General features: G+C 37.2%; 2 protein-coding genes across 3 annotated transcripts in view; one reads left to right on the forward strand and one right to left on the reverse strand.

The window, feature by feature from the left end:
* The window catches only part of LOC117175537, a 458,677-nt gene that overhangs the window by 398,693 nt on the left and 32,416 nt on the right, over window positions 1-27,568 (forward strand). Inside the window, exon 5 of the mRNA XM_033365245.1 lies at window positions 6,582-6,915. Coding sequence (XP_033221136.1) covers window positions 6,582-6,915 — 334 coding nt within the window. The remainder of the gene's footprint in view (window positions 1-6,581; window positions 6,916-27,568) is intronic.
* The window catches only part of LOC117174781, a 386,591-nt gene that overhangs the window by 167,101 nt on the left and 191,922 nt on the right, over window positions 1-27,568 (reverse strand). The gene's annotated exons all lie outside the window — the stretch shown is intronic.

Below are 27,568 nucleotides of genomic sequence, written 5' to 3' on the forward strand. Positions count from 1 at the left end.
ATTTGTCATAAGGACAACCGCAGGATTTCGCCGGGAGCGGGCGGTAATCTGAAAAATTGCACCCGCTTCCAGCGAAATCGCGGTAAAATTTCAGCCACAACCACGATAGCTGCAGGGCGTGCCATGCACACCCCGAGCATTTAGCTCACATACTATCTAGTTTTCCAACTCACGCGGGAACGACCTGCATTCAAAGGCACAATGCGGCACTAAGAGTGCTTTATTACCATCTCTGTCACTCCTACGGCATTAACCTTAATATCGCTCCTCTAAATGCTCCTAGGGAAATTGAGTCAATTGTCGAGAATGGAAAGTGCCGCATATACTGGAACTTTATATTCTTGACAATTGTCTCTGTTGCAGACTCGAGGCCTAACATGGTTCTTCTTGACTTCGAGAAGCGAACCATGTTTGTTATCGAATTTTCGGCACCAGCTGAAAAAACATCATAACCAAGGAGAATGAAAAGAAAGAGACGTATCGAGACCTTATAAGGGAGTTGCAACGATTGTACTCGGAATATTCTGTTAAATTGATCGTTCTTATCATCGGTGCTCTTCGAGGTGCCAAGCTTTCACTTGCTAATGGCCTAAAAAGCATCCCTACGTGTCAACAATATGCTAGAACACTTGCGGGAAAAATGCAGAAGGCGGTTGTCCTTGGGTCACTCCATGTTCTTAGGGTGCACGAGGCTTTTGCTGGATCGTCGTATTGATTCTTTTACAGACTGTAACTACCTATCTCACATAATAAATAAGTCTGCATTCACGTCGTGTGCTCGTGTAAAGGATACGTACCGTAACTTTCAGCGCGACGCAGCACATGTTGGGTTTATTTTTTACATTCTCATCAAGAGAAGGTATTAGATTTGTGTAAAATCCCCCCCCCCCCCTGTTTTTGTTGAATGTCCACGTTTTGAGACCCCCTGAATCCGAAAAATAGGTTTTTATGAATGTGTCTGTAATATAAACAAATATGACGAAAAAATGGCCTTTATCTATTTGAAGTTCCCGGTGCTCGTCATTAACAGCATAATGGTTGAGATTGCTTAAGTTGTATAAAATAGCATTGGTTAAAGATATTTCAATATTAGATAATATACAACAAAATTTTTTATCAACAAATTATTTGTTGGAAACATTTTTTCTACGATTTTCCATAAGTACACGTTTTTTCAAGTTGTGTAGACAGAAATTGGAAATGAAACAATAGTATGTACTAAAATTTCTCTTCTGATTATAATTGTTTAAATTATAAACAAATTTACTATGCAAATGCAGTAATCAGGCATTCTTCGACAGAAATATTCGTTTTTTTCTATGTCAATTTTTGTCAATTTGGGAATTTATGATAGTTTTAACAAAATTCTTAATGTTTTAATTAATCTTATGATTTTTTCAACAAATTTAATGATAAATGCATTATTTGGCGGTTTGTCGACACAAGAATTCAGTTTTTTAAATGGCAGGCTTTTCAATTGCGAACTTCATGACAATTTCAGCAAAATTGATAATTTTTTATCAATTTTTTTTGAATTTAATAAACAAATGCATTATTGGGGCATCTGTCGACAGAACAATTCTTTTTTCTGGATTTCAGTCGTTTTAATTGGGAAGTTCATGATGATTTCAGCAAAATTCATAAAAGGTTGATAAATTTTATATCGAGCATCTGTCAATGGAAAAATTATTTTTTCCGATATCCTAGTTAAAACTGTTGACATAGAAAAAACGAATTTTCCTGTGGACAAATGCCTGATTAATGCATTTGTTAATCAAATTTGTTTAAAGAAATAATCAAATTAATCAACTTATTCTGAATGTTGCTGAAATTCCCATCAAATTCCCATCTGAAAAGACTGGCATTGAAAAAACTGAAAACAACAGTTCCGCTATGTCCATCCATTGCAAACTAAAAATAGTAAAATCTAGAATGATTTTTAGCAAATATTGTAGCAAAATGTTTCTCCGCGTAAAATTTCACACGTGTTCCAAGAGCGGAACAGGATGGTCCCAATGTTATGTGACGCTGTTACTGTAAGGATCCGTAGCTGTGATGAAATTCTGTTTCGTTACAAATATAGAACAGATTAATAGAACTGTTATGTCACTAGCATGTCACACGTGTTACAGAAATGGAAAATAAAAAGCACACTGTTTTGTAACAATCTTAGCCCAATTTAGTGCCAAAAGTCGGGCGCAGTAAGGCACCGTACATAAATTACGTCACAGCTCAAAGGAGAGGGGGAGTCGAGACAATTTATTAAGATTTTTTACGGTTGGTGGGAGGGTTCTTCACTCATGTTCGTAATTTTTACACATTCACAAGGACTTTCTCCTGAAGATAATCTTTTCAATTCTAAATTTTATTATTTAGTTGAAAATGTAACAATTTTTTTAAAAAGACATCTTTTTTTGTTGCAAATTCTACTGTTTTGTTAAAAATTCATCTTTTTAGGTTAGAAATTCAGCTCTTTTCATAGAACATTGACCTTTTGTTTGAAATTCATATTTTGGTGCTAATAAGTCTATTAAATTTTTGTTATGAAAACTATTTTTTCTGAAAATATGTCTTTTTTCTGGAAGAAAATGCAACTGTTTTGTTGAAATTTAAACAATTTCTAAGAAATTTTACTTTTTGTTTAACTTAAAATACGTAGGGCGCTACAAAAGTTTTTCAATACGCGAAACCTATTGGAAGAAGAGAGTAGATCCTTGCGTCATTAGAAAGAGCGTCAAAAATTAGGCAGGAAGAGGAAACCTGTTGACTCAGGTCTCAGTACAGTCTACGTACGCAGCCCGGAACGATTGAGAAATGGCGTCGTGGACCGAGGGGAAATTGACTCGGAAATCAGAAAATAAGATTTTAGAACTTATTCACTGATCAAGTCTGATTTCAAACGATTTCCTCTGATTTTCTTTTTAAACTAAGTTAATACTGAGTTAATACTAATTTTTTTCATTTAAACTTATTTCTTGTTGAAAAATTAAGATTTTCATCGTGAAAAGTGAACTGAAGTCTTTTCTAACAAAAATTTTACTACTTTTCTGAATATTTATCTTTTTTGATTTCAAAATTCATCTGTCTTAGTATAAATATCTTTTTCACATTTTTATTTTTAAAAAAACAGGTTTTTACGAATGCGTCTGTCTGTTCGTCTGTTGGTTCGTTTGTGTATCTGCAGATTTCCAGTTTGTTAGTAAGATAAATTTCGGAAGAAATGACAGATTCGATTGGCCGAGGGTACACTTTTTTATTATCTTAAAATGAAGTTCAAGTTCGTTAGCCAGCCATTTTGAATGAAAATTCAAATAGTTAAGAGTTAGTTGGTGACCTCAACATAAACACCAACCAGCTATGAATGTTTCTTTTAAAGCTAATCCCCCCACCCCATTATTTGAAGTTTGGTTGGACTGCGGTTTTAACTAGAATCTTCACCCTAGACGCTTTGAAAGACTCTTTTAGGGAATTATTAGGATATGAAGCTATAACTATCTATTTCTTTACAACTGCATTGTAGAACACGAGGAGATAGAAAAATAAATTGAAAAAGTCTGTGTCATTGAGGTTAGAGGCATAATTGAGAAGTTTAAAACCAGCAAGGCTCATGTATAGACAGTATTAACGTTCATGTCGTGAAAATAACATTGAAAATTAACAAAATCGGTTTATGAAGAAATGACACAAATTGCAATTAAATGCTTAATAACAAACTGCGTTTTTAAATAATGTGCATTTTCAGGCGTGACAATAAAAGAACGTATTTTTTATTACCAAAGCATATTAATTATTGTAATAATATACATTTATGAAAATGTTATACATTTTTAGATACAAACTCGAAAGCGAAGCATGATATACGTGATGAGAATGTGCTCGTTAAAGCCGAAAAAGCTTTAAGAAAAGAGAATTCACGATATCCAAATTATTGTTGTCGATGCTCTGACCTTTAGTTTTAAAAAGTATGTGCACAAATGTAGGAAATATAGAAAAACCGTGGCTAAAGTGCTTGATAAATATATTATCGAGCGCGAAGCGCGAGATAAAACAATCGTGCACCCTAGCCGCGCTTAAATTTTTTGATTTAAAATGTTTTTTTTTAACTCAAAAAAAAGAATGTGCTCGTTAAAGCCGAAAAAGCTTTAAGAAAAGAGAATTCACGATCTCCAAATTATTGTTGTCGATGCTCTGACCTTTAGTTTTAAGAAGTATGTGCACAAATGTAGGAAATATAGAAAAACCGTGCGCAAAGTGCCTGATAAATATATTATCGAACGCGAAGCGCGAGATATAACAATCGTGCACCCAAGCAGCGCTTAAATTTTTTGGTTTAAAGTGTTGTTTTTTTAACTGAAAATGTAACTTTTTTATTTAACTAAGATTCATCTTTTTTACAAAAAAATTCTTCTCTCTTAGTAAAAAAATTTCTTGTTTTGAAATTGTATCTTCGTTGAGTAAAAATGCATCAGTTTCGTTGAAAATTGCTTTTTTGCTGAAAGATTATATTTTGGTTTGCAAATTCAATTTTCGTGGAGAAAATTTGTCTTTTGGCTTGAAGGTTCAACAATTAAAATAGAATCTTATTTATTTCTCAAGTACAAAATATTTAATTGTTGAAAATTCGTCTTGTTTGGTTTTCAAGTTCTTTTTTTTATGTTGGAAATTCGAGTATTTTGTTAAAAAGTCATATTTTATAGTGGAAAAGACGTTTTTTTCAAAATAAAAAAAGTTTAACTTTTTAAATAAAAAGTAAACATTTATCTTTGATTTATACAATATTCTATATTCAAAGTATAACAAGATTAAAATGCTGATCTTTGAATATTAATAATAAAGAAAAATGATAAATTGGCCAAGTAAAAATCATCGAATTTTGAACATAAGGTTCTTGGACGTTCTGATTAATTCTACTATTAGTAATAACCAGAAAAATATTTCTGAAAAATAGAAATTACGTACAATAAGAAAGGGTTATAGGGGGCTTCTTATAGAGGACCAATAATTCGTTACGTAATTTAAATAGGGCCCTCAAGTTTCTTTAAATGGATAAGAATACGCCGAAAACAGGATCAAATATCGCTCAAAGTCGGTTCAATTGAGAAGAAAATATTTTATCTTACAACATTTCAGTTTTGAATTTGAACCTTAAAATTTTTAAAAACCCACCTTCTTATAATATGTCTGAAATAAAAAAAATTAATATATTTCTAAGAAGACTCTAGCTGTTTCAGCAAAAAGACATGGGCGAGATTTTGTCATGAACGTCCAAGCGGTTCGGCAGCGCAATTGGCAAAGGCATCGGGTAGGTACATAAGAGTTAGTAGTACAGTACAAGGTAGGGCTCGAATATCCAGCGAGTTTAATCATTCAACGATTTTAAGCGTGCAATTATATGTGTAGGGGACCATGCGTGAGATTTCGTTTTTTAAAACACGAGCTAATAACAGCAATAATAAAACAAAAAAGCTTTTTTGTCGCATATCCTTACACCACTATAACGGAATTATTACAATGCATTCAAGAACGTCGTAAAACCGTTATGGAATTGTTACGGATCCATTACAGAACAAATTTACATTGTAACACAGTTACATATGTGTCACAGCACTATTACATAACAATTGTACTTTGCAATCCTGTTCCTAAATTGCTTTAAAATATGTTTTGACGTACAAGGCTGTTCCAGAATTGTTGCAGAACAACTACAGAACACATTTGCATCGTACGACTGTTACATGTGTGTTGCAGGACTACTACAGAATAATATTACTTTGTAACTCTGCTACTTAATTGTTCTTAAAATATATTTTTTAATATGAAGCTGTTCCAGGATTCTTGAAGAACGACTACAGAACAAATTTAAATTAAAAAATTGTTACATATGTGTTGCGGCACTATTGCCGAACAAGGTTACTCTGTAATAATCTTCTTAAACTGTTCGAAAAATATTCTTCTAATTATAAGACTGTTCCAGAATTGATGCAGAATAAATTGACATCGCAACACTGTAACATATTTGTCACGGGCTTATTACCGAACATGGTTACCTTGTAACACTGCTCCCACACTGTTCTAAACATATTTTCTTACTCATGACACTGTTTCAGAATTGTTCAAGAACGACTACAGAACAAATTTACATCGTCACAATGCTACATATTTGTCGTGGCACTATTACAGAACATAGTTACTCCGTAACACTGTTCTTAAATTGTTCTAATTTTTTTATATATAATGCTGTTCTAGAATTGTTACAGGTCTCTGACAGAACATGGTTTTGTAACAGCGTTACAGCACTTCGGCAAAAATTTGGGGACATTACTCGGACCATGGTCTAAGTATGTTTTTATCCTGTTCTAGGACTGGTTCTATCCTGTTTTATAACTGTTTAATCATAATTCTAGAACACTGTCCGCTGGGACATCAAACATAAGGCCTTTGATGTAAAAATTAAAAGAAAAAAACATTTGTCTCAGATTTTTCAAATGTATTACGTGTGCTTCCAAGATTAATTATTGAATAAGAATCTATATAACCCTGGTACAGTAATAAATAAAAAATATATAATTTTTGTATTATAGGTTGCGCGAAGATGGGGCGTTCAAAAAAATAGGCCAGCCATGAACTACGACAAGCTGAGTCGCTCGCTGAGATATTACTACGAGAAGGGCATAATGCAGAAAGTTGCGGGCGAAAGATATGTCTATAAATTTGTGTGTGATCCAGAAGCACTTTTTAATATGGCTTATGGCACTGGAAATTCAGGAATAACCAGCGAAATACATAACAGTGTGAGCAAGAATCATGCTACATCTGGAGAATCATCTGCTGTTAATGAAATAGTCGATTTGGGAAAATATCCAGCTAGTGGATACGAAAACGCGGTTCTGGCCGTGTACTCAAATACAGCCACAGGTAGATTAATTTATTTTTAAATAGAGAGAATTATTATTATGATTATACTAAAACATTACAATTTTTACATTATTTGTATATTTTATTGTAAGTACTGTAAGGTACTTTTGTTTTCAAACTCCTACACTCAGAGACTTTTTGTTATAATACATGTTAAAAATGAATGAGAATCTACTATTCAAAATATTCACAATTCAAATTTGTTTCGTTGAGGATCGATACCGTCCACGCCGTTACATAGATCGACTTGAGATAGTTCCTACCGCAACCCGAATCGCTAAGTGATGAAGCTTTTGTTTAATAAATAATGCAAACCAGCATTGACTATATATACATATATCAAATCAAGTGGCCTAAAACGAATAATGCTTATGCAAATCCACAGTTTTTGAACAATCGTCACCAAATAAACACATATTCTTTGGACTCTCAAACGGGTCATATGAGTATGGGGGTATACGAAGGAGTTTGACAGGTGTGTGTGGGGGGGGGGGGGGCACGGTTCCAGTTTTTGACCAATCGGCATTAAGTTTGTCACACGCATTCTTTGTGCTCATAAGCAGGTCGTACAAATTTGGGGGATGACGGAGTAGAGGGGCACAATTATCGAAAAATATCAAATCATTTCTCCCCCCCCAACCCTCCCTTATTGAATGAAGTTTGGTGGGACGGACGTTATAACTACAATCTCCACCATATGACGAATTGCTACTTAACTTTAACATGATTTCGACTCAGAAAATAAACTTATAGCATAAAGGTGGTAGTTGTGCGTATAATCTAACACAGCCACACAAAAAAAGTGTGCGGATCTGGTAACAAGACACACGTATTCCTATGGATTTTGGGGCGCTGAATTCAAATTCGGTATCAAAAATCACTTATCACGTCATGGTTGAGGCATAACCTCAAAAATGACGAAAAATCATGCACTGAGGCAAATCAATTTCAAAATAATGCCAGTGATGCAAATTTTCACTTCAAAAACATATCGACAACTGTGAAGGATCAAATCTCGTCTGATATCAACTTATTTAACATAACTTTACCCAACAGAACCTGAACTCACCTAACCTGAATTAACAGAAATTTATTGAACTACACGTAAAGCTCTGGAAGCATATTTTCCCAGTAGCAAATGTGTGCTACATGCAATGGGTCAACTCGAGCCTAACCTAGAAATAAATCTAACCTAGCCTAACCTAACCTCTCAAAACACACTTAGACTGATTCTGTTGTTCCGCTGTGTTTGCGGTATCGTTTAAATCAGCTTAGGCTTAACCTGCAAAGAACTCAAACCTATCCTAACCTAAAAAACCTAACCTAACCTAACTTTACTTTACGTAACACAATTAAACTCATTGTGTTGTCCCGTTGTTTTTGCGGTACCGTTTCATTCAACTTCGGCTTAACGTACATAGAGGTTTAACCTATCGTAACCTAACAAAACCTGACCTAACCTAACCTAGCCGAATGAAATTCAACCACACGTGGAGCTATGTAAGCGTACGGTTCTCAGTTTTAAATATATGCTATATTTAATAGGTTAACTCGATCTTAACCTACAAATGAATGTAACTTAACAGAACCTAACGAAATTTACTGCTATTAATGTAAAAATATGAAAGTACGCAAGAACAGGGTTGCCAGCGTAATCGGTTAGGTTAGGTCAGGTTTTGTTAGGTTAGGATAGGTCTTGTTATCAGATCCGCACACTTTTTTTTTGTGTGGCTGTGAAACAATGAATAATACAAACTATAAAATAACCTCGGAAAGGACTGGAGGTTTAATTGACAAAAGGCATGCATATGGTAAATTAAGTAGACTTTACGACACTTCTTGCTACGACACTTCTCGTTTCCAGATTTCTACTTCGTTCGCTTGCCCTCACTCCTTGTCTCACCTCACGCACACGCATACGCGGCCAGCTACGCCTACTGCGCCGAACGCAGCTTGAAGCAGGAGAGAGGGTTATCTGACACTTCCTTTCCGCTTCCCCTACAGCCCCGAAAACGGACATGTTTCAGGTGACGAATGGAGACTAGGTGTTTGGAATGCTAGGGGGTTGAATGATCTCAAGGTAAAAGAATTGCGAGAAACTATGGGCGTAATGAAACTAGATATTTGATGTGTGCCTGAAACAAAGAAGAAGTGCTGCAAAAGTAGAGACATAGAAAACGGGGTGTTGAAAGGCGGATTGGAAATATGGTCAGAAGAAGATAGTGAATCACATGGTAGGCAAGGAGTAGGTCTGATTTGGAATGAAAGAGCGAAGCAGCAGCTCGGAGATCATGATTTCTCATATCCCAGACTGCTGTGGGCTAGGGTGAAAATACGAATCAGAATGTTATTTATCATAATATGCTACGCGCCAGTTCAAAGTGATCCTAGAAAAGTGAAGGACGCCTTATTGGACACTTTAAATGACACAATAAATATTTTCGAACATGATGAAAGAATAAATCTGCTAGGAGATATGAACGGATGGGTTGGCATCCAAAATCAGGATATAGAAAAAGTACTAGGTAATTTTGGGGATCCAAGAGCAAACTATAACCAAGATAAATTAGTTGGTCTATGCTTAGAAAGGGGTCTGTTTATTATAAATACTTGGTTTAGGAATAAAATGATCCGCGTGTACACCTAGCCTTAAGGAAATAGCCACAGTATAATTGACTTTGTTGTTGCGGATGAAAGACTAAGAGAGTTAGTTAAAGATACAAGGGTCATGTGGGGTTCTGAATGCAACACTGTTCATTACCTTCCGATGTCCAAAATTAACTTAGGTCGCGGATGGAAAAAAAGAGAATCAAGAAAACAAAACAAACACAAATGAAAATTAAGGACCTACAGAAACCGGATGTGCATATAGATTCCCAAAATAAGATAATTATCTTATTTTGGAAATATATTCGCACATCCGGTTCCCTTATCTGTGCTTTCAATTATAATTGAAAGCATAGATAAGACAACCTGGAAGGCGCTTATAAACAACAAAAATATAGAGGGCGCATGGACTAAGTTCCGCGATATCATTGTTAGATGTGCAATCGAAGTGTGTAGTACCACGGTTGTAGGAAGAATGGTGATGCATGGTGCAAGAATAAAATTCAGGTGGTCTGAAAAGTAAAGAAAGAAGCGTACAGGAGAACTGAACATCGCAGGTCTTGGCGACGAGGAAAGAAATAGACTTATAAATGATTACAGACACAAAAAGAGGATAATCAAACGATTCCTTCAGGAGAGTAAAGATACAATTAGAGCAGAAGAAGAGAAGATAATACAAGACGACTTTGTAGCAAGCAAGAAACTGCTTCATAAAAAAATGAAGGGAATAATATTACAGAATTGGTCAACATGAGAAATAGTAATGAGAAAATGCTATATGATGCAGAAGGGATTGTAGACGCTTTCAGATACTATTTTAGGGGGAAATTCGGAGTTGAAGCTATAGGACACCACAACTGTAATGCAGCACGCGATGCTTTAGAAAACTTAATTGAGAAAGTCTGTGTCACTGAGGTTAGGGATATAATTAAGAACTTGAAAAATTGCAAAGCTGCCGAGGTAGACAGTATTTAGGGGATTTATTAGAGTTCTAAAAATGAATGTAAGATTTTTCCTGCGATTTTGAATATTTTTGTCTGATTTCTTGCATACGTCATCGAAATATTAATCCCTCGGCTTGGACGCAACCGGTTTTTGGATAAAATTTTTATATTTTGTTTAATAATAGAATTGCAGAAAACAATAGAAAAAAATTGCAGTGTTACTCAGTGTAGCCGTATGTAGATTCTCGAGGCACTCTCCATCGACCCTCGTAAAACTCACGAGACCCTTTTGCGAAAACTTGATATCTACTTCCTTAATCGTAATAATGAGTATTAAACGAAAAAGTACTAATTGAGAAGTCTTATTAACTTCGAATAATAAGCCTCACTAAATTAATTATCAGTTTTTTAGTTTATCTGGTAAGAGCATCTTACTAAAGTAGTTAGCAAACGACTTCGCTCGTTGAAAATTATAATTTTTATTTTGTGCACTTGAATTTCGAATAATGAACATTGAGATAAAATGAAGCTGTTTATACTTAATTCAAACAAAAAATGAGGGTTTGTGGTAATTACTTTATTCATATAAAAACGGACAAAATTATTACAATTTAGAGTCCAAGTCCGATAACTTTCCAACTTCGGGGTTGTAGGGGCAGAAAATTCCAGGAATTGCGGACTTCTCGGATGCCCTCATGCACAAATCATGCGCAAACTAGAACACGTACTAGTGTGCGTGCCTTACTCGTGATGACGTTTTGAGGTATTGGGAAAATATTTAAATTGAAAGGAAACACTGAATTCTAGTAATAACTCCACCTACTTTTATTGCAGGTAGGCCTTCAATCTTTATATAATTTTCACATAACCTTCTTAAAGCATGAAAATTTATGTTTGAAACCCCGTTTTTATTTATAAAGTTTTTTACGATTCAAACAAAAACTGCGCATCCTACCAAAACATAATCAATGACATATTTGTAGCTCTTTTTTTAATGAACAACTTTTGTCTTTTGCATCTTTTTATAACACGCGCAAAGTCGAATTTTTGATTTTTTTTGTGCGACCAATATTGCATTCTCGATGTTAAAGATTTTAGTTTCTACATGTTCCATAAAGACATTGGCTATTACAGGTGAGATTGGGGATCCCATTGCTGCCCCTGAGGTTTGTTCGTAGAATTGGTTATTGAACGAGAAGTAAGTATTATTGAGACATTGTTCTATCAAAGCTACAAGCTCGGAAGGGAAGTTTGTGAAAGATTTAATAATATTAATTGTATCCGAGTTCGGTACTTTCGTAAAAAGAGATACTATGTCGAAACTCACTATGATGTCTTGCGGTTGAATGTAAGTCTGTTGTATCTTTTTAATAAAGTCAAATGAGTTGTGGACGTGAATGATGGGGTTTCCTGTAAAAGGATTTACTTTTGCAGCAAGGAAACGTACTAGGTTGTAAGTTGGTGAGTTTATTGCGCTGACGATCGGTCTGAGTGGAATGTTTTCTTTGTGGATTTTTGGAAGCCCGTAAAGTTTTCGAGAGATGGGATTAGTAGGTATTAAGTCAGATATTGTTTGTCTGTCAAGTTAAGTCTGTTAAGAGCTTTCCATCCAAAAACAAAATTTGACAAATTACTTCCAGTAAAGCAAACTAAACTAACAAGTACAGTAAAAACATCTCTGACCACCATCTCAAAAATGAAATGATTTCAGCTTTATCTAAAGGACATAATTTTGCTGTAGCTCCATCGAAAATCCCAAAAGAAGAAATAATCAGCAATTCAGAATCCACAATATATACCCTTTCACCCGAAAAAGCAAATGACATACGACGCAGGACGGCCAATATTTTACGCCAAGCTCAAGTTCCATCCTCAAACTTAACAAAACAGGAAAAACCGCAATTAAAGAACTCAATCAAAATAAAGATATTATAATATTACCCGCAGACAAAGGTAACACAACAGTAATAATGAATAAAGAAGACTATAACAACAAAATCATGGACCTTCTAACTGACGATACATACAAAAAACTTAAAAGACCTAAAGTCACAACTTATTATTGCTGTTAATAACATTGAAATTAAATGACGAAAGAAAGATGCGGGTTTCCTCATATTTTCAAAAATTGTCTTTTTTGACATGAAGTGATTTATTAATTAATAGTATGTAGTAAAAAAATATTTCTAAAAATTATGATAGCTTTTTTTTTTGCTTTATTAATGCTAGCTAATAGTTGTTTTTTCATCTATGTTTAAATTTTTACTCGCGGCTCAACTTACGAAAGTAATAAATGATGCAAGCTCACAAACATAGTTGTTTCAACAATTTGTTACTGTTCATAATTATCTTCTCCTACACAAGTACTAAAAAGCTGTGGTTTTTTAATGAATTCTTAAACTTTTTATGATGGATATTTTTCGGGTAAAACGCGTAGTTTTGGTTTCTTCGTAAAAACTAACATTCAAAAATAAAAATTTTAAATTTTTCAAAAATGCCACAAGAATTGAAATAAAACTTTCACAAGTGTGAATAAATCGTTCAGAAAATGAGAATAATATGAACAGCGGTAATTGAAGTGAAAATTGTCATGCTTTGTAAAAGTTATGTGCAAATTATATAAAGATTGAAGACCTACCTGCAACAAAAGTAGGTGGAGTCATTACCTCATCTTTTTAAAGTAAATATGTGCATCTTCATCTTATCTCAATGTGCATTATTTGGAGTTCAAGTGCACAAAATGAAAAGGATAATTTTTATCGAGTGAAGTTGTGTCCTAACTGCTTGAGTAAGATTTTCTCACTAAATTAACTAGAAAACTGCTCATTAATTTAGTGGGACTTATTATTCAAAATTAATAAGTCTTCTTAATCAGTACTTTTTAATTGAACACTCATTATTCCGATTAAGGTAGTAGATGTGAAGTTTTCGGCAAAGGGTATACTTTTGTATATAGTACAATGTTTCGATAATTACAGCAAATTGAAATTGAGTCGAGCCATACCTTTCTGAATTTAGTTTTTTAACTGGTCTGCATTTCATAAGAATGATAGTGCCATTCTTTACGAGTAATTCACTGCGCACCAGGAAGTCTGACTCGTGAGTTTTACGAGGGTCGATGGAGAGTACCTCGAGAATTCACATACGGCTACACTGAGTTTCACTACAATTTTTATATATTGTTCTCTCCAATTTTACTATCAAACAGAATATAAATATTTGATCCAAAAAGCGGCTGCGTACAAGCCGAGAGACTAATATTTAGATGACATATGCAAGAAATCAGACAAAATATTCAAAATTGTGGTAAAAATCTTATATTCCTTTTTATAACTCTAATAAATCCCCTCAACGCTGAAATGCTTCAACACGGTGGCGAATATATACCACGTAGACTCTGCGAATCGATAAATTTATGTTTCGAGATGGGAGACATCAAAGACGATTGGAAAGAAGCGATTATCGGACAAATATTCAAAAGAAACAGAAATGAAAGCGACTGCAATAATTACAGAGGGATCAGCTTATTAAGTACCGTAAGTCAAATATACTCAAAAATACTTATTCTTAGGGTAATGAAAATAACAGAAGAAAAGATTTGGGAAGTTCAAAGTGGGTTTCTGGCAGGAGGGTCATGTGCGGAAAAAATATTTAGATTAAGGCTCCTGCAAGCTATAAAAACAATATATACGGGTAGCAAAACAAATGTAAGGGTAAATGGGAAATTTAGTGATTGTTTCGATATTATTCAAGGAGTTAGACAAGGATGCGTTATGTCTTCATGGTTATTTATATTATTCATGGTCAAGTATCTAATAATGGCTCTTCTCGATAAAGAAGGTGGGGATCTCGAAACAGTAAGGGTACGTGCGTTAGCTTTTGCAGATTATAAAATTGTTATGGCAGAGTCATTGGAAAACTTGAGAAGAATGTTAAATAAACTGAATGCAAGAATGAAGAGCATAGGTCTCAAAATTAACACAAATAAACCAAAAACTGTGGTTTTCAAAGGGAACAGTGAGAAAACAATATGCAACATTATATTAAATGATGATATGTGGGGAAACTCTAAATGACAACATGAGTAACGAGATAATTCTTAAAGAATGTGGCCCACAGAAACTTATTGAAAAGAAATTGGTTAGGATGGTTCAGGCATGTTGAAAGAATGCGATACAAACGACATACGAAATAAGTGAATCAAAGTAGATTAAATGGCAGCGTACCTAAAAATAGACGGCGGAAAGAAAGGTTAGAATTTGTGAAGAAGACCCTAGTTAGAAGAGATATAAAAAGCCACAAAAACACGAGAGCCTGCATAAAAAAATGCATGGATGTAAAAGAAGCTAGAGAAGTATGTTAGGACAAAAAAGTATGGCGGCAAATAGTTAATAAAAAGAGTGTCAGTAGAATGAAGGACGCCTGAAACGAAAGACCTCGGACACTAATGGACCCAAGTGAGGTACCTCAATGAACGACTTTGTGAGGATCTTTATTTGGGTTGATTGGTGGAGATTGATAAGCAACCTGGACCGAAACAGTGTTACGGAACGAACGTGTTACTCAAATAAATAACACGAGAATCCTTGATCAATCTAAAGATTCTATATCCCTTCCTCATATTACTCCCTTTCCCAACGAGTGAGTCACGACTACCCTGAAAGGGAAATGGCATAATGGTGTAATAATAATAATAATAATAATAATACCGAAGGAGTTCTCGCGTTGATGTCACGGTAGGGCTTGAGCTCTCTCCTCATGACTTTGACGGCTATGTTGGCGGTAGCATTGCTACTGACAGGGTTTTCCATGCCAAATAGACTGACAAGAAAGAGGAGAGGGACTAAGCAGAACACCAAAACCCAAATAATAATGGAGAGCATACTAAAGATGCATGCGGGATGGTGGTGATAGTGAGCTGCGAGATGGTCAGGCAGATCTCACAAATCAAACAATGGACCAGCAAGAACATCTGCTAAACGTTAAGCAGTGGAACATCAACTGTACCGGCTGAGGATGCTTTGACTGGCGCTAGATATTTTCAGCCAACCACATCGACAGAAATACCGTGGGAGAGCATCAATTGGGATACCACAATGAAAGAGGAATGAGTGCGTCTCTGTTACGAAAGTGCGAAGTTTGAAACAAACATGGAAAAAGGATACAATATAAGAACGAAATTTGCAGCAAAGTATCTTAATATACAGAAAGTCACACTAAGAGATCTTATCGCTAAGGTGACGGACATCAGGACTAATCTACACGTGCCAAAAGACCGATCGATTAAGATTAGACAACAGGTTGATTTGGCGTAGAAAAACGACGGCAATGAACATCAGTTGGAGGATTGATGCTGAAGGCATAGGTCGTAGGGATAATGAACACCATGTACCGGATCCATTAGAACCATATCCGGATATTAATAACGATGATGTGGATAGGAAAATCCCAGAAAAACTGCAGCACCTTGAAAGGAATTTTGGTCATGTTTTACTAGAGTTCAGATATGTGGAACCAAGACCAAAGCATTCGCTGTCCAAAATAAACATCACAAAAGATCTATGTGCACTAATAGTACATCTCGACAGCAAGGTTTTACCTGTGTATTTAAACGTAGCACAAACTGCTTTAGAGGTGCAAACTCTTGTATGCTGTGTGGCTGTAGCCAACGTTATAACGTTGGGCCGGAAATCTAGGCCTGCAAATGCAGTTTTTGTCCCAGCAAGGGATCGAGATCCACGACGGAAGATCAGACTGGATATAGAGACATGATGTTCTTACTTTCAGACTGTGTCGGCACAACTTCTGGTACAAGTACCTGACGAGTGTGCATCTTGAGTTGGAAAGGTGTTTTCAGAACATCATTGAACATCCCGATCGGATGCCAGGCTTTATGCTCTATGGTACTACGCTAATGTTACAAAAAAAAAACTAGGCGCTCAAGATCCATCTGACTTTCGACCGATAGCTTGTCTTCCGACAATTTATAAATGTCTCACAGCAATCATTGCAGATAAGATATATTCTCATTGCGACGCGAATGGCGTTCTTACAGAAGAACAAACAGGATGTTCTAAAAACTCGTGAGGCTTTAAAGATCTAGTCACTATGGACGCTATTGCCGTGACTTAAGCTCGTAAGCATCAAAGGAACTTACACATGGCATGCATTGACTACAGGCAAGTGTTTCCTTCCGTGCCGCATAACTATTTGCTAGAGTCTTAAAATTTTACAAAATATGCCCACGCATTATTGATTTTCTGAGCCATGCGATGAGGCTCTGGGGTACAAGAATCAACTATTTTGATCATGTACAACCAAGGATAACTAGATCAATACACTTTACGACGGGTATATTTCAAGGAGACTCCTTAATCGCATTATGGTTCTGTTTAGCGTTGAATCCATTGAGCAAATCACTAAACAGCATGTCTCATGGGTTCAGAATTCATGATAATGAGGATGGCCATCAAGTGATCCATCTTCTTTTCATGGATGACCATATGCCATTCATGTCCTCACGTACTCCTTCGTGCTCATAAAATGGTCTAACACCGACTTTGAAAAGTTAAACAGAATTGTTCGCGTAGAAATGACGAAGCACCGAATGCACCACAGAAATTCAGCGATTCAAGAGGTACTTATACCATGACACTTAGGGGGTATAGGGTCATTGTAGATGTCAAAAAACTGTGTGCTTCACAAGTTATACAGTTGCGAGACTATTTTATCAGCAAACGAATTGTTGCGTTTCAGAGTAGCATCTGTAAAGCGGATCTTGACTATACGCCCTTAAATTTGTCCTCAGATTGGGCCTTGAAAATCTGGGCAGAAACCATAGAGGAATTAGAAATACAATGGAGGCAGAAAGCCATCCATGGCGACCATTCCAAAACGTTAGATCAATATGAAGTGGATAGTAAGGCATCCAATATTTGGCTAAGAAATGGTGTACAGCACCAGGAATTATCGCAAATACGTTTTAAATCAAGACGTGGTTGACCGGTGCCGATTATATAGAGATACTGAAGAATCCATCTAGCAAATTATTAATGTCTGTCGCGTATTGGCTGAGAGAGAATATACGCACAGTCATAATGATGTAGCGGGCATCATACATCAACAACTTGCCCTAAACCTAGGACTCTTGAAAGAATGGATGCCTTTCTATGGATACATTCCAATGCCCGTTTTAGAAAGCGAGGACTACATCTTATATTGGGATGTTACTATTCAAAAATTATACAAGTAAGATCCACAATTATAGCGAATTACGGCATGAAGTAAATACCGTATGGATAAATGTGAATCATGCATCTATTCATTCTACTGTGATTTCGGCTACAGGCAATGTGCACGCAAGATGCACTGAACATCTTGAAAATTTAGGAGTCAGTAGGCTATTGTCAGCAGCTCAGAACGCGGTTTTATTAAACACCTGTCGCAGTGTAAGAAACTTTCTTGACCATGAGGAAGTGAGCGACTAAAAATCCGTGGAGTGGCAGATGGTAGCTCTAAGAAAGCATCCAGAGGTGACTGCTGTCACCACCAACGCCCGTGGCCGCTCGTAATTGTATGCCCACATCATCATCGCAGGTGGTTTCAAGCATCGTATTAAATTCGTTGAATAAACTTTTAACATTCTAATCTTATCAGTCACTTGACATAGTCCGTGGCTATAATGTATAATCGGGTTTACCAAAGTAAACGTTCAATAAAAAATATAAAATAATAAAGTAGCCTAACACGGATAATGCTTATGAAAATCCATCTTTTCGCAAATAGGACCAAATTTTATACACACAAATATTCTTTGGGCTTTCGGACAGGTCGTATGAGAATGGCGAAGGGTGATAAGAGGGGTGACGCTAGAAAGGGGGCACAACCACAGTTTTTGACCAATCGGCAGACAAATTTTCACGCTTATTCTTTGGGCTCCCAGACAGGTCGTATGAGTATTGGGCGGAAGATAGAATAGGGGGCAGTTTTTTAAATCTAAGGCATACAATTTAAATTTGTTAAGTTTTTTAAAAAGTTATATTGGAATTGCGCGTCTGATTTGCAAATTCTACTAACTGGATTCGATGACTCGATTACAATTTTTATAATTGAATACAATTGCTATTTTCAGTATTTTGATTGATATTTGTGTTTAAACTTTTCAGAGTTTAGTCCAAGTTTAGTGCAAATTTCATTGTAAAACTCACATTTTTCAAAACTAAATTCTACGACTTGAGTAATAGTTTTACAACTTTAAATTCAAAAACGCCCCTTTCGTTTTACTTTTTTCAGTTTTTAATTATTTCGTTACATTTACAGTTTTCCCTCAGTTTTTTACAATTTTCACAGGTATTTTTGGATTTTTTCATTTTTTCCGAGTTTTTTAAGTTTAGTTTAAAATTCACTATCGACTTCGCATTTTTTAATTCTACATTCTACAATAAATACTTAAAATGTTACGTTGATTCTATTTCACTATTTCATGCTTAAACTTAATATCACAATTATTATTTTCATTATTATATATTTAATTCGTTCACTGCACACATAATCGTACGCTTAATCGGTACGAAAAATCGAAACGAATAAGCGGCGTAGCTTGACAACGCAGGGCAGTGTAATATCTTGGCCCCTTTTCACGAGTGATTTGTTGCTTCAGACATTTTGTTAATAGATAGGTTTAAAATTTTATCACTTTCAATGATGAAATTGATTGTTTATAAAATACGTTTTTTTTTAAAGGAACTGATAATATTCTTGTATGAATAACATTCTTTATTTTAATATCTCAGTAACTCAGTATAATAAACTCATGTGTATTTATATGTAATATTTTCTAAATTGTGTTCATTAAATCAAATCTTATTACCTTAGTGTATACATTTCCTAATTCTTAATACTCATAATCCTATGTTAAATAAATGAATTGAAAATTCAAAGAGTTAACTTTTACTTAAAATGTTGCGAAACCTACACTTTCAGCTCGATCGGATAATGGCGAAAAGAATCGAGAAGCATTCTCAAAGAAACTATATGAAAAATCAAAAATAATAATTTCATAGTTTGCTATGCATCTCAGGTTTCTTTCAACTTCCTATTCACAATATCAATTTCTAAAATACATTTTCAAGATTAGAATATTTACTATTTTACTTATTAAAATTATTTTTCCAAAACTCAGATTCGACAGACGAATTAAGTAGACGAGTAGCCTGCGTTCTGGACCACGATTTCTACCTTACCGACCGCTTTTACAAGACAGGTTCTAAGCCACGACTTTAAGCCACTTTTACAAGAGGGGGTTCTCAGCCACTTTCGCAGCTACCACCTGTAGTAGTTCGTGGCCGTGCTAAATTTTCTGTAAAAAAAGGGTTCATGTCCGCGCTAAACTCTGAGATCATTCTCGATGAGTCCTGATGACGTCAAGATTGCCTAGATTATGCCAGATCCATATATTGACATCGAGATAATTCGACGACTTACACCACAGAATCATATTTATTGTGCAAGTGTGTGTGTGTGTGCCCTAGCGGTGCAAGAAATGTATGAACAACGAGGCTCAAAGAAAGGTGTAGCGGGATGTCGGGAGAACCTGCTAATCGATAGCAATTCGCCATTCCGACGGGTACGAGTGCAGCAAACCTGTGGATCGAAAGTACAAGGTCACTCATGTATTTTACATAGACTATCTTAAGATCTATGCTAGAAACAAAGAGCAACTACATCTAGCTCTAGGGATTGTCAAACGATATACTGAAGAAATTGGAATGGAGTTTGGGATAGACAAATGCGCCCAGATTTATTTGAAGCGAGGAAAACTTAATGGCATCCCTGAAGATCCTGAGCTCGTTGATAGAAGCGCTTTACGATACCTTTGCGCCGGAGAGACTTATACATACATGGGCGTGCCACAAAGCCGCATTCGGGATGTTAAATCTATAAAGGATCTCCGAAGCAGATACAAACGTCTCATCTGGCAAATTTGGTCTTCCGAATTGTCGGCGAGGAAAGAAGTATCTGCAACGAACATGCAGATCCTCTTCTTAAAATGCTCAGGAATCACGAAGAAGTGGGCAAAGGAGTGTTTCTGTACAATGCAGCGGAGGAGGCTGCTGAAGCACTTTGACTTAACTTTAGTATTAGGGGTGAGCAAAATGCATCAAATCTTATCTATCTCGATTACTCACTCCTGGAAGCCCGGATTAAGAAAGCACAAGAGAAAAACTTTCGTGAATAGCTCCTCGATAAGAGGATGCACGGTATCTTCCACAGAAATGTGGAGGATCAGTCAATGTCGCGTGAGCTAACGTTTGCTTTCCTTAAATCGCCCGGATTGAAGTCTGGTATGGAGGGTTTCATTTTGGCATGCCAAGACGGTGTCATTTCCACCTTAACATATTGTGGCCACATTTTGAGCGAAGACATTCCCGATGATAGCTGCAGGGCGTGCCATGCACACCCCAAGCATTTAGCTCACATACTATCTAGTTGTCCAACTCATGCGGGAAAGAACTACATCCAAAGGCACAATGCGGATCCAGGAGTGCTTTATTGCCATCTCTGTTGCTGTTACGGCATTAACCTTAATATCACTCCTCTAAATGCTGCTAGTGAAATCGAATCAATTGTTGAGAATGGGAAGTGCCGCATATACTGGAACTTTATATTCTCGACAATTGACTTGCATGTTGGTGGCGGTAGTGAGAAAGTGTGCAGTGACAGGCGGTGAAAAGCTTTTACAAAGTATGTGTGGAAGGTCTGAGTGGAGTGTGAGGGTGGAGTCTAGGAGGTGAGTACGGTTGTGATGGGTACATTGTGAAGATAGAAATTAATTTACATTGTAGTTGGGGGGGGGGGGATTTGGCTAAATAGGGAAAGTGAGGTTTGGTTTGCAAGGGAGCGGGGTAGTTTTGTGTTTAGGTTTTTAGACCTTCATAGAAGGCAAGGGTTGTTCTTGTAGTGATGGGGGATGTCAAGGGTGAGAAAGAGGTGGCTAAAGGCGATGTGAAAGGTGAAATAGGGCAAAGAAACTGAAATTTTAGGGCGGTAAGCGGCACGAGCGGGAGGTGGGCAGCGAGAGTACTGGCAGCGCTGGTAGTGAAGTAGACGGGGAGAAAATTTCCAGAGGGACACGACGGCCAGTTGTGCGTGGCTCGGTGTCAAGTGGCGCGGCAGGGAGGGGAAATAATAGGAGCGGAAGAAGCGTCAGGCAAGGGAGAGAGCGTCCAGTGCAAGTGAGGGGAAGGATCTCTTGAAGAGGAAAAGGGAAAGCAAAGAGCGTCCGAAGAAAAGCGCGCTAGAGATTCCCTTTAAAAAAAAGCGTACGAACACATAGGTCACCCCCCCCCCTAAATATAGGGGCCGACGGAGAAGAAGCTATCGGGGTACTGATAGGTGAGAACAGAAGGTTAAGGGAGAACGTAAGGGGGGGCTATGGAACAGATGGAAAGTATGAGGGAGGACCTGAGGGTAAGAGATGAGGAAAGGATGAAAAAAACTGAGGGGGAAAGTAGAAGGATTTTAGAGGGAGTTGTTGTTGGTAAGAAAGAAAAAAGAGGATAAAATAAAGAAGATGGAAGAAGATATTAGGATGTGGAAAAAGAAAGGGCGGAAAACAGGCTGGTGGAGGTGGAGGTCAGGTCGGAAATGGAAGCAGTGGACAGGGGGAAGGGTGAGAAGAAAAGTATTCGGGAGAAAGTGAAGATCATGATTGAAGAGAAAGTGGGAGAGCGTAGGAATGAAAAGGAGGAGAGAGCGGATAGGGAAAGGGTAAGGGTAATGAAGTTGAGAATGTACAGAAAAGAGAAGGCAGATAGAAGAAATAATATAGTGATAAGAGGATTGAAGTTCAAGAGCGGAAAAATGGGACGGGGTGGTAGCGCTGCTACAGAGCATAGGGTGGGTTAAAGGCAAGGTAGGGAAAGTTAGGATGCAGAAGAGAAAGCAGAATAATGTGGCGGTGGTAGAATTGGAGAGCTGGCAAGAAAAATTGGGGGTAATGCGTAACAAAAATAGGATAAAGGACAATATAGTTTTTATCGATCAAGATTTACGCGGAAGGAAAGGGATGTTCAGAGAATGCTAAATGACAGGGCTAGGAAGGACAGGAGCGAAGGGAGAGTAGTGAAGGTAGGGTGTCGGAACATAAAAAATAGACGAAAAAATGTGGGTATGGGACGAGGAGAAGGAGGTGTTGAAGGAACTGCAGGGGAGTTTGTTTCAGGGAAAGTAGGAGGGTGGGAGTAAAGCAGGGTGGAGAAAGGTTAAAGTTGTTGTACTGCAACTTCGTAGGGGTAAAGAAGAAAGATGAGGATTTCTGGAGGTATATTCAGGAATTTGATGTGATTGGACTGGTAGAGACGTGGGTAGCGAAAAGGAAATGGGCTACAGTAGAGCAAAAGTTGCCAAGGACGTATAGGCGGAGGCTACAGAGGGCGTTCAAAGTAAAAAGGAAAGAAAGGCATGGGATGGAAAGCATTAAAGAAAGGGTAGAAAACTTACTAGGAGAGAGATGAGGGAATGGTGGTAATAGGGGGAGACTTTAATGCGAAAGTTGGGCGGTAAGGGGGCTTGTACCTAGGAGGGGAAAGCTTTGAAAGAAAATCGAAGGATAAAATAATAAATAAAGACGGGGGGATTCTAAGAGACTGGATGGAGGATAGGGGGTGGGCGGTGGCGAATGGTATGGCAAAAGGGAACGAAGAGGGAGAAGAAACGTATGTAACTAAAAGTGGTGTATCAGTGATAGACTACGTGATTATGAATATGCAAGGTTTTGAGGAGATAGAGAAATTCGCAGTGGAAGGAAGGGTGGAATCAGACCATCAGCCGTTGAGTTTGTGGATACAGGGGGAGGCGGGCGAAAGGCATGGTGAGGAAAAAAGGTCGTTAGGGGAGAGGGTGTCATGGACGAGGGAGGCGATGGAGAAGTATCTGGAGCAGTTGGGTAACTTTAGTTTTGAGGGGGAGTCCGTAGACGAGACATGGGAGGATCTACAAGAGAAAGTGTAAGGTTGTGTGCAAAATAAGGTATTTAGGAAAAAGAAGAAAGGAATGGCAAAGCCGTGGTGGGATAGGGAATGTAAAATGATGAAGAGAAAGGTGAAGAAGAAGTACAGGAAGTGGAAGGAAGGAACAGCGAAAAGGGAGGAGTACGTAGAAATCAGGAAGAAAGAGCAGGAAAAAGAAAAAGAGCTGGAAGAGGAGTTGAGAAGTGTTAAGACAGAAGGGGACGTGTGGAAGATAATTAGTAGGTTTAGGAAACGTAGCGTGGGGATAAGTGAGAAGAGAGGGAGCGACAAATGGAGGAAATTTTTTAAGGATTCATTTCAGGGGTAAGATACTCGAAAGAGAGATGAGGAAATTAATAGAAACAGAGAGGTAGATGAAGAAGAGCTGAACAACGAGGAGATAGAGAAGCAGATAGGGAAGTTGAAAAAATCGAAGGCAGCAGGGATGGACGGGGTAGAGAACGAAGCGTAGCTGTTTGGAACACAAGAGGTAAGGCAGAGGCTGATGGGGGTAGTGAAAAAAGTATGGAGGGGGTAGGAATTCCCAAGAGGGTGAAGAGAGGGGTTGATCTTACCACTGTATAAGAAAGTAGAAAGCAGAAAGAAAGAAAAGAAAAAGAAAAGAAAGAAAAAAGGCAGGAAAATTATAGAGGAATTACGCTCATGAATACTGCGTACAAAATATACGCGATGGTGCTAGCAGAAAGGCTGCGAAAGGATGTTGAGGGGAAAGGAATATTGCCGGAGACGCAGGCGAGCTTTAGAGAGAGAAGGAGAACTATTGGCAATATTTGCGTCTTGCAACACGTGGTGAATAGCGAATTAACCAAAAAGGGTGTCAAAGTGTACGCGTTTTTTGTAGATCTAAAGAACGCGTTCCCGTCAGTGGATAGGGGGAGGTTGTGGGAGGCGATAGAAGAGAGGAGAGTGAAGAATGGCCTGTTCGAGAGGGTAAGAGAGGTATATGAAGAGACGAAAGATAGGGTGAGAGAAGAGGAGGGAATCTCTGAGGGATTCTGGATGGATATGGGGTTGAGGCAAGGGTGCTGGCTTAGCCCAACGCTTATTGCAATTTTTATCGCGGATATTGAAAGTAGGCTAAAGGGCGGAGTAGTAGGAGGAGTTAGGGTAGGAGGAATTCGGGTGGGATGAGTCAGGATCTGGTCACTCGCATATGCAGATGACATAGTGCTGTTGGCAAAAGAGCGAAGAGGTTTTAAAGGAGATGATGAAGAGATTAAGACGATACTTGGACAAGAATAGGTTAGAGTTAAATGCGGACAAGTCGAAGGTTATGGTGTTCAAGAAAGAAGGTAAGAGAGAGGGGAAGGGGAGTGAAAGTGGAAAGAAAAAGCGGTATAGGAGGTGAAAAAGTATGTGTACTTGGGATTCCTGTTCCGAAGAAGTGGGGGAGTGGATAGTCCTATACAAGAGAGAGTGAGAAGGGCAAATGTGGTGATGAGGCAGGTATGGGGGCTGGGGAAGAGATTGTTTGCAGATGATTTTGAAAGAAGAATAAAATTTTTTGATTCGCTAGTGATGAGTGCCTTATTTTACGGAGTGGAGGTGTGGGGTTGGAAGGTAAGTTAGGAGGTAAAGAGGCTACAAGAGAGGTATGTGAAGTGGATACTGGGGTTGGCAAGGAATACGCCGAATTATACTGTCAAGAGGGAGACAGCCAGAACGAGCTTAAGGATTATAACAGGGAGTCGAGCGTGTAAATATGAGGAGAAATTTTTGGAAAAGGTGGGAAGGAATTTGGTTAGGGAGTGTTGGTGGAAGAAGGAGAACAGACGTAGTGGTGCAAAGATGGAGGTGGAAAGGGAAAGGTATTTTAGAACGAATGGATTGCAGATGGATGAAGTTAGCAGAATGCACGAGGAATGAAGGAAGGTATGTGAGTTCGTTCAAAAGAATGGCATGGAGAAAGAGAAGGCAGAATAAGAGGAGAGAATAAGAGAACCAAGGTACTATAACAGAAACTATGTGTGGAGTATGCCAAGGAAAAGAGCGCAATATTTGTGTAAGAAAGGAGAGCAAGGAAGTCAGAAACTTCTAGCGAGAATAAGGTGCGGTTGCATGGAGAAGTATAATTGGTATTGCTGCATGAAAGGGGTGACAAAAGAGCAGTAGCATGGGTGAAGGGGATGTTGGGTAAGATAGAGAAGAAGAGAAGGTGGGAGGTCAGCAGGCCGAAAAATAAACGTTTATATATCTATTTATCGACAATTGTTTTTGTTGCGCACTCGAGGCCTGACATGATTCTTTTTGACGTCGAGAAGCGAACCATGTTCGTATGATAAAAAGATGAAGGTGTATTAGTGACATTTTATATGGAGAGCTGCATATGGAATCATGTTTGACTTTAATCTGGTATAAAGTAGCAAACAAGCGATAACTAGAGATAACAGCCACACACGTTTAAACTCGCAGAAGCATTCACCCATCGACAGTCTGAGGCTGCTTACATTTCATTATCCCATCCTTTTGGTCTCTACAGATCACTTATTTTTACAGCTCGCAAAAGTTCGCTTTCGTAGCCAGACGACAAAGTTTGATATTCATTCTTTTGCCATATGATAGATCCGTCAACCTCTAGATGAGGTAATGTTACAAGATACTAAAAACAATTTCGAGACGAGAGAGAGAGATTATAAATAGCATGAATTTAATTCCAGACCTTTTGTCGATGTTTAATAACTGTATAGAAATAAATATCAAGAGTACACTGCCGGGCACTTATCGCTCCTCATATCATACCACGATATTAGAGCTGAGGTAGAATACCTTTTATATCCATAGATATGTGCTCACTTTTTATCTTCCATATAGAAAGATGAAAAAAAGAAAAGAATGATAATCTTCTAAAACAAAGAGATAAATATATACTACTATCAGAGACTATATAAACCTAACTTACCGATATTCTACAGCTGCAGTGGTTCGTGCTATGTTTCCACAGTATTCTTAATGGCGTTATCAAATTTTTACTGCGCAATTTCGGAAAAGAATTTTTTCGCAAACAACTTCAAGATTATTTTTTAATGACACATTACATTTTTAAACTACCAAAATTTTATATTTCAAAACGTGTCTAGACGTTTCGATTATAACTTCAAACCTTGTAGAGCATTTCGGCAAAGAGGGAGATATATTAATAGATGAAGATAGTAAATCATATGCTGTATGTACATGTTAGAGAGAAAGATAGGTGGAGAGAGATGGAGAGAGCAAGAGAGAAGGAGAGAGGGAGAGAGAGCTATTTATTCAAAAATTTTTTAGTACAAAAATAATTTTTTTATATTTGCGGAAAACTTTGCGATTGAGCGACTAGAAAAATGCCAACAGATTCTTAGGACGTAATTTCACGTACAGTGGATCACTGTAACAGATTTAGAATTTTATATTGATATAACCAGGATATCAAATAAACCATTTTAGATTAAGAAAATACAATTTGAAAGCTCTTGCTAGAATTTAATAAATAAATCACCTACATAAATATTAAGGTTAAAATCATCTTGCATATAGTAGAGTAATCTGCTAAAAAGATTCAATTTACTTACTTGAAACTGTAACGCCACTTTTTCAAATATATATATATATATATATATACTACTATTCGAAACATCGGGGAATTGTAATTTTTTTCTTTGGATCCCTAACATTGTAAATTTTGATTCACTGAGTTAAAAAAAAGTAGTAATTTCCGGCATTTTCCGGGATTAAATAATATATACATTTGAATGGGGGCCTTACAATGTTGGGTCCCTAATATTAATTGCTGGATCCCTAATTCACAAGTATGGGGTAAACTAATAAACTGGTGTACTAATAACATGATTCTTTTTTAGAATCCCTAATTTACAAACATGGGGTCAACTAATAAATTGGGGTTTATAAAACATGACACTTTTTCGGACTCCCTAATTTACAAACATGGGGTCAACTTATAAATTGGGGTTTCGAAAACATGATACTTTTTTGGAATCCCTAATTTACAAACATGGGTTCAACTCATAAATATGGGTTTCGAAAACATGATACTTTTTTTTAATCACTAATTTAGATACATGGGGTCACTGAGTTACA

The sequence above is a fragment of the Belonocnema kinseyi genome, chromosome 6, assembly GCF_010883055.1.
Source record: "Belonocnema kinseyi isolate 2016_QV_RU_SX_M_011 chromosome 6, B_treatae_v1, whole genome shotgun sequence".
NCBI lineage: Eukaryota > Metazoa > Arthropoda > Insecta > Hymenoptera > Cynipidae > Belonocnema > Belonocnema kinseyi.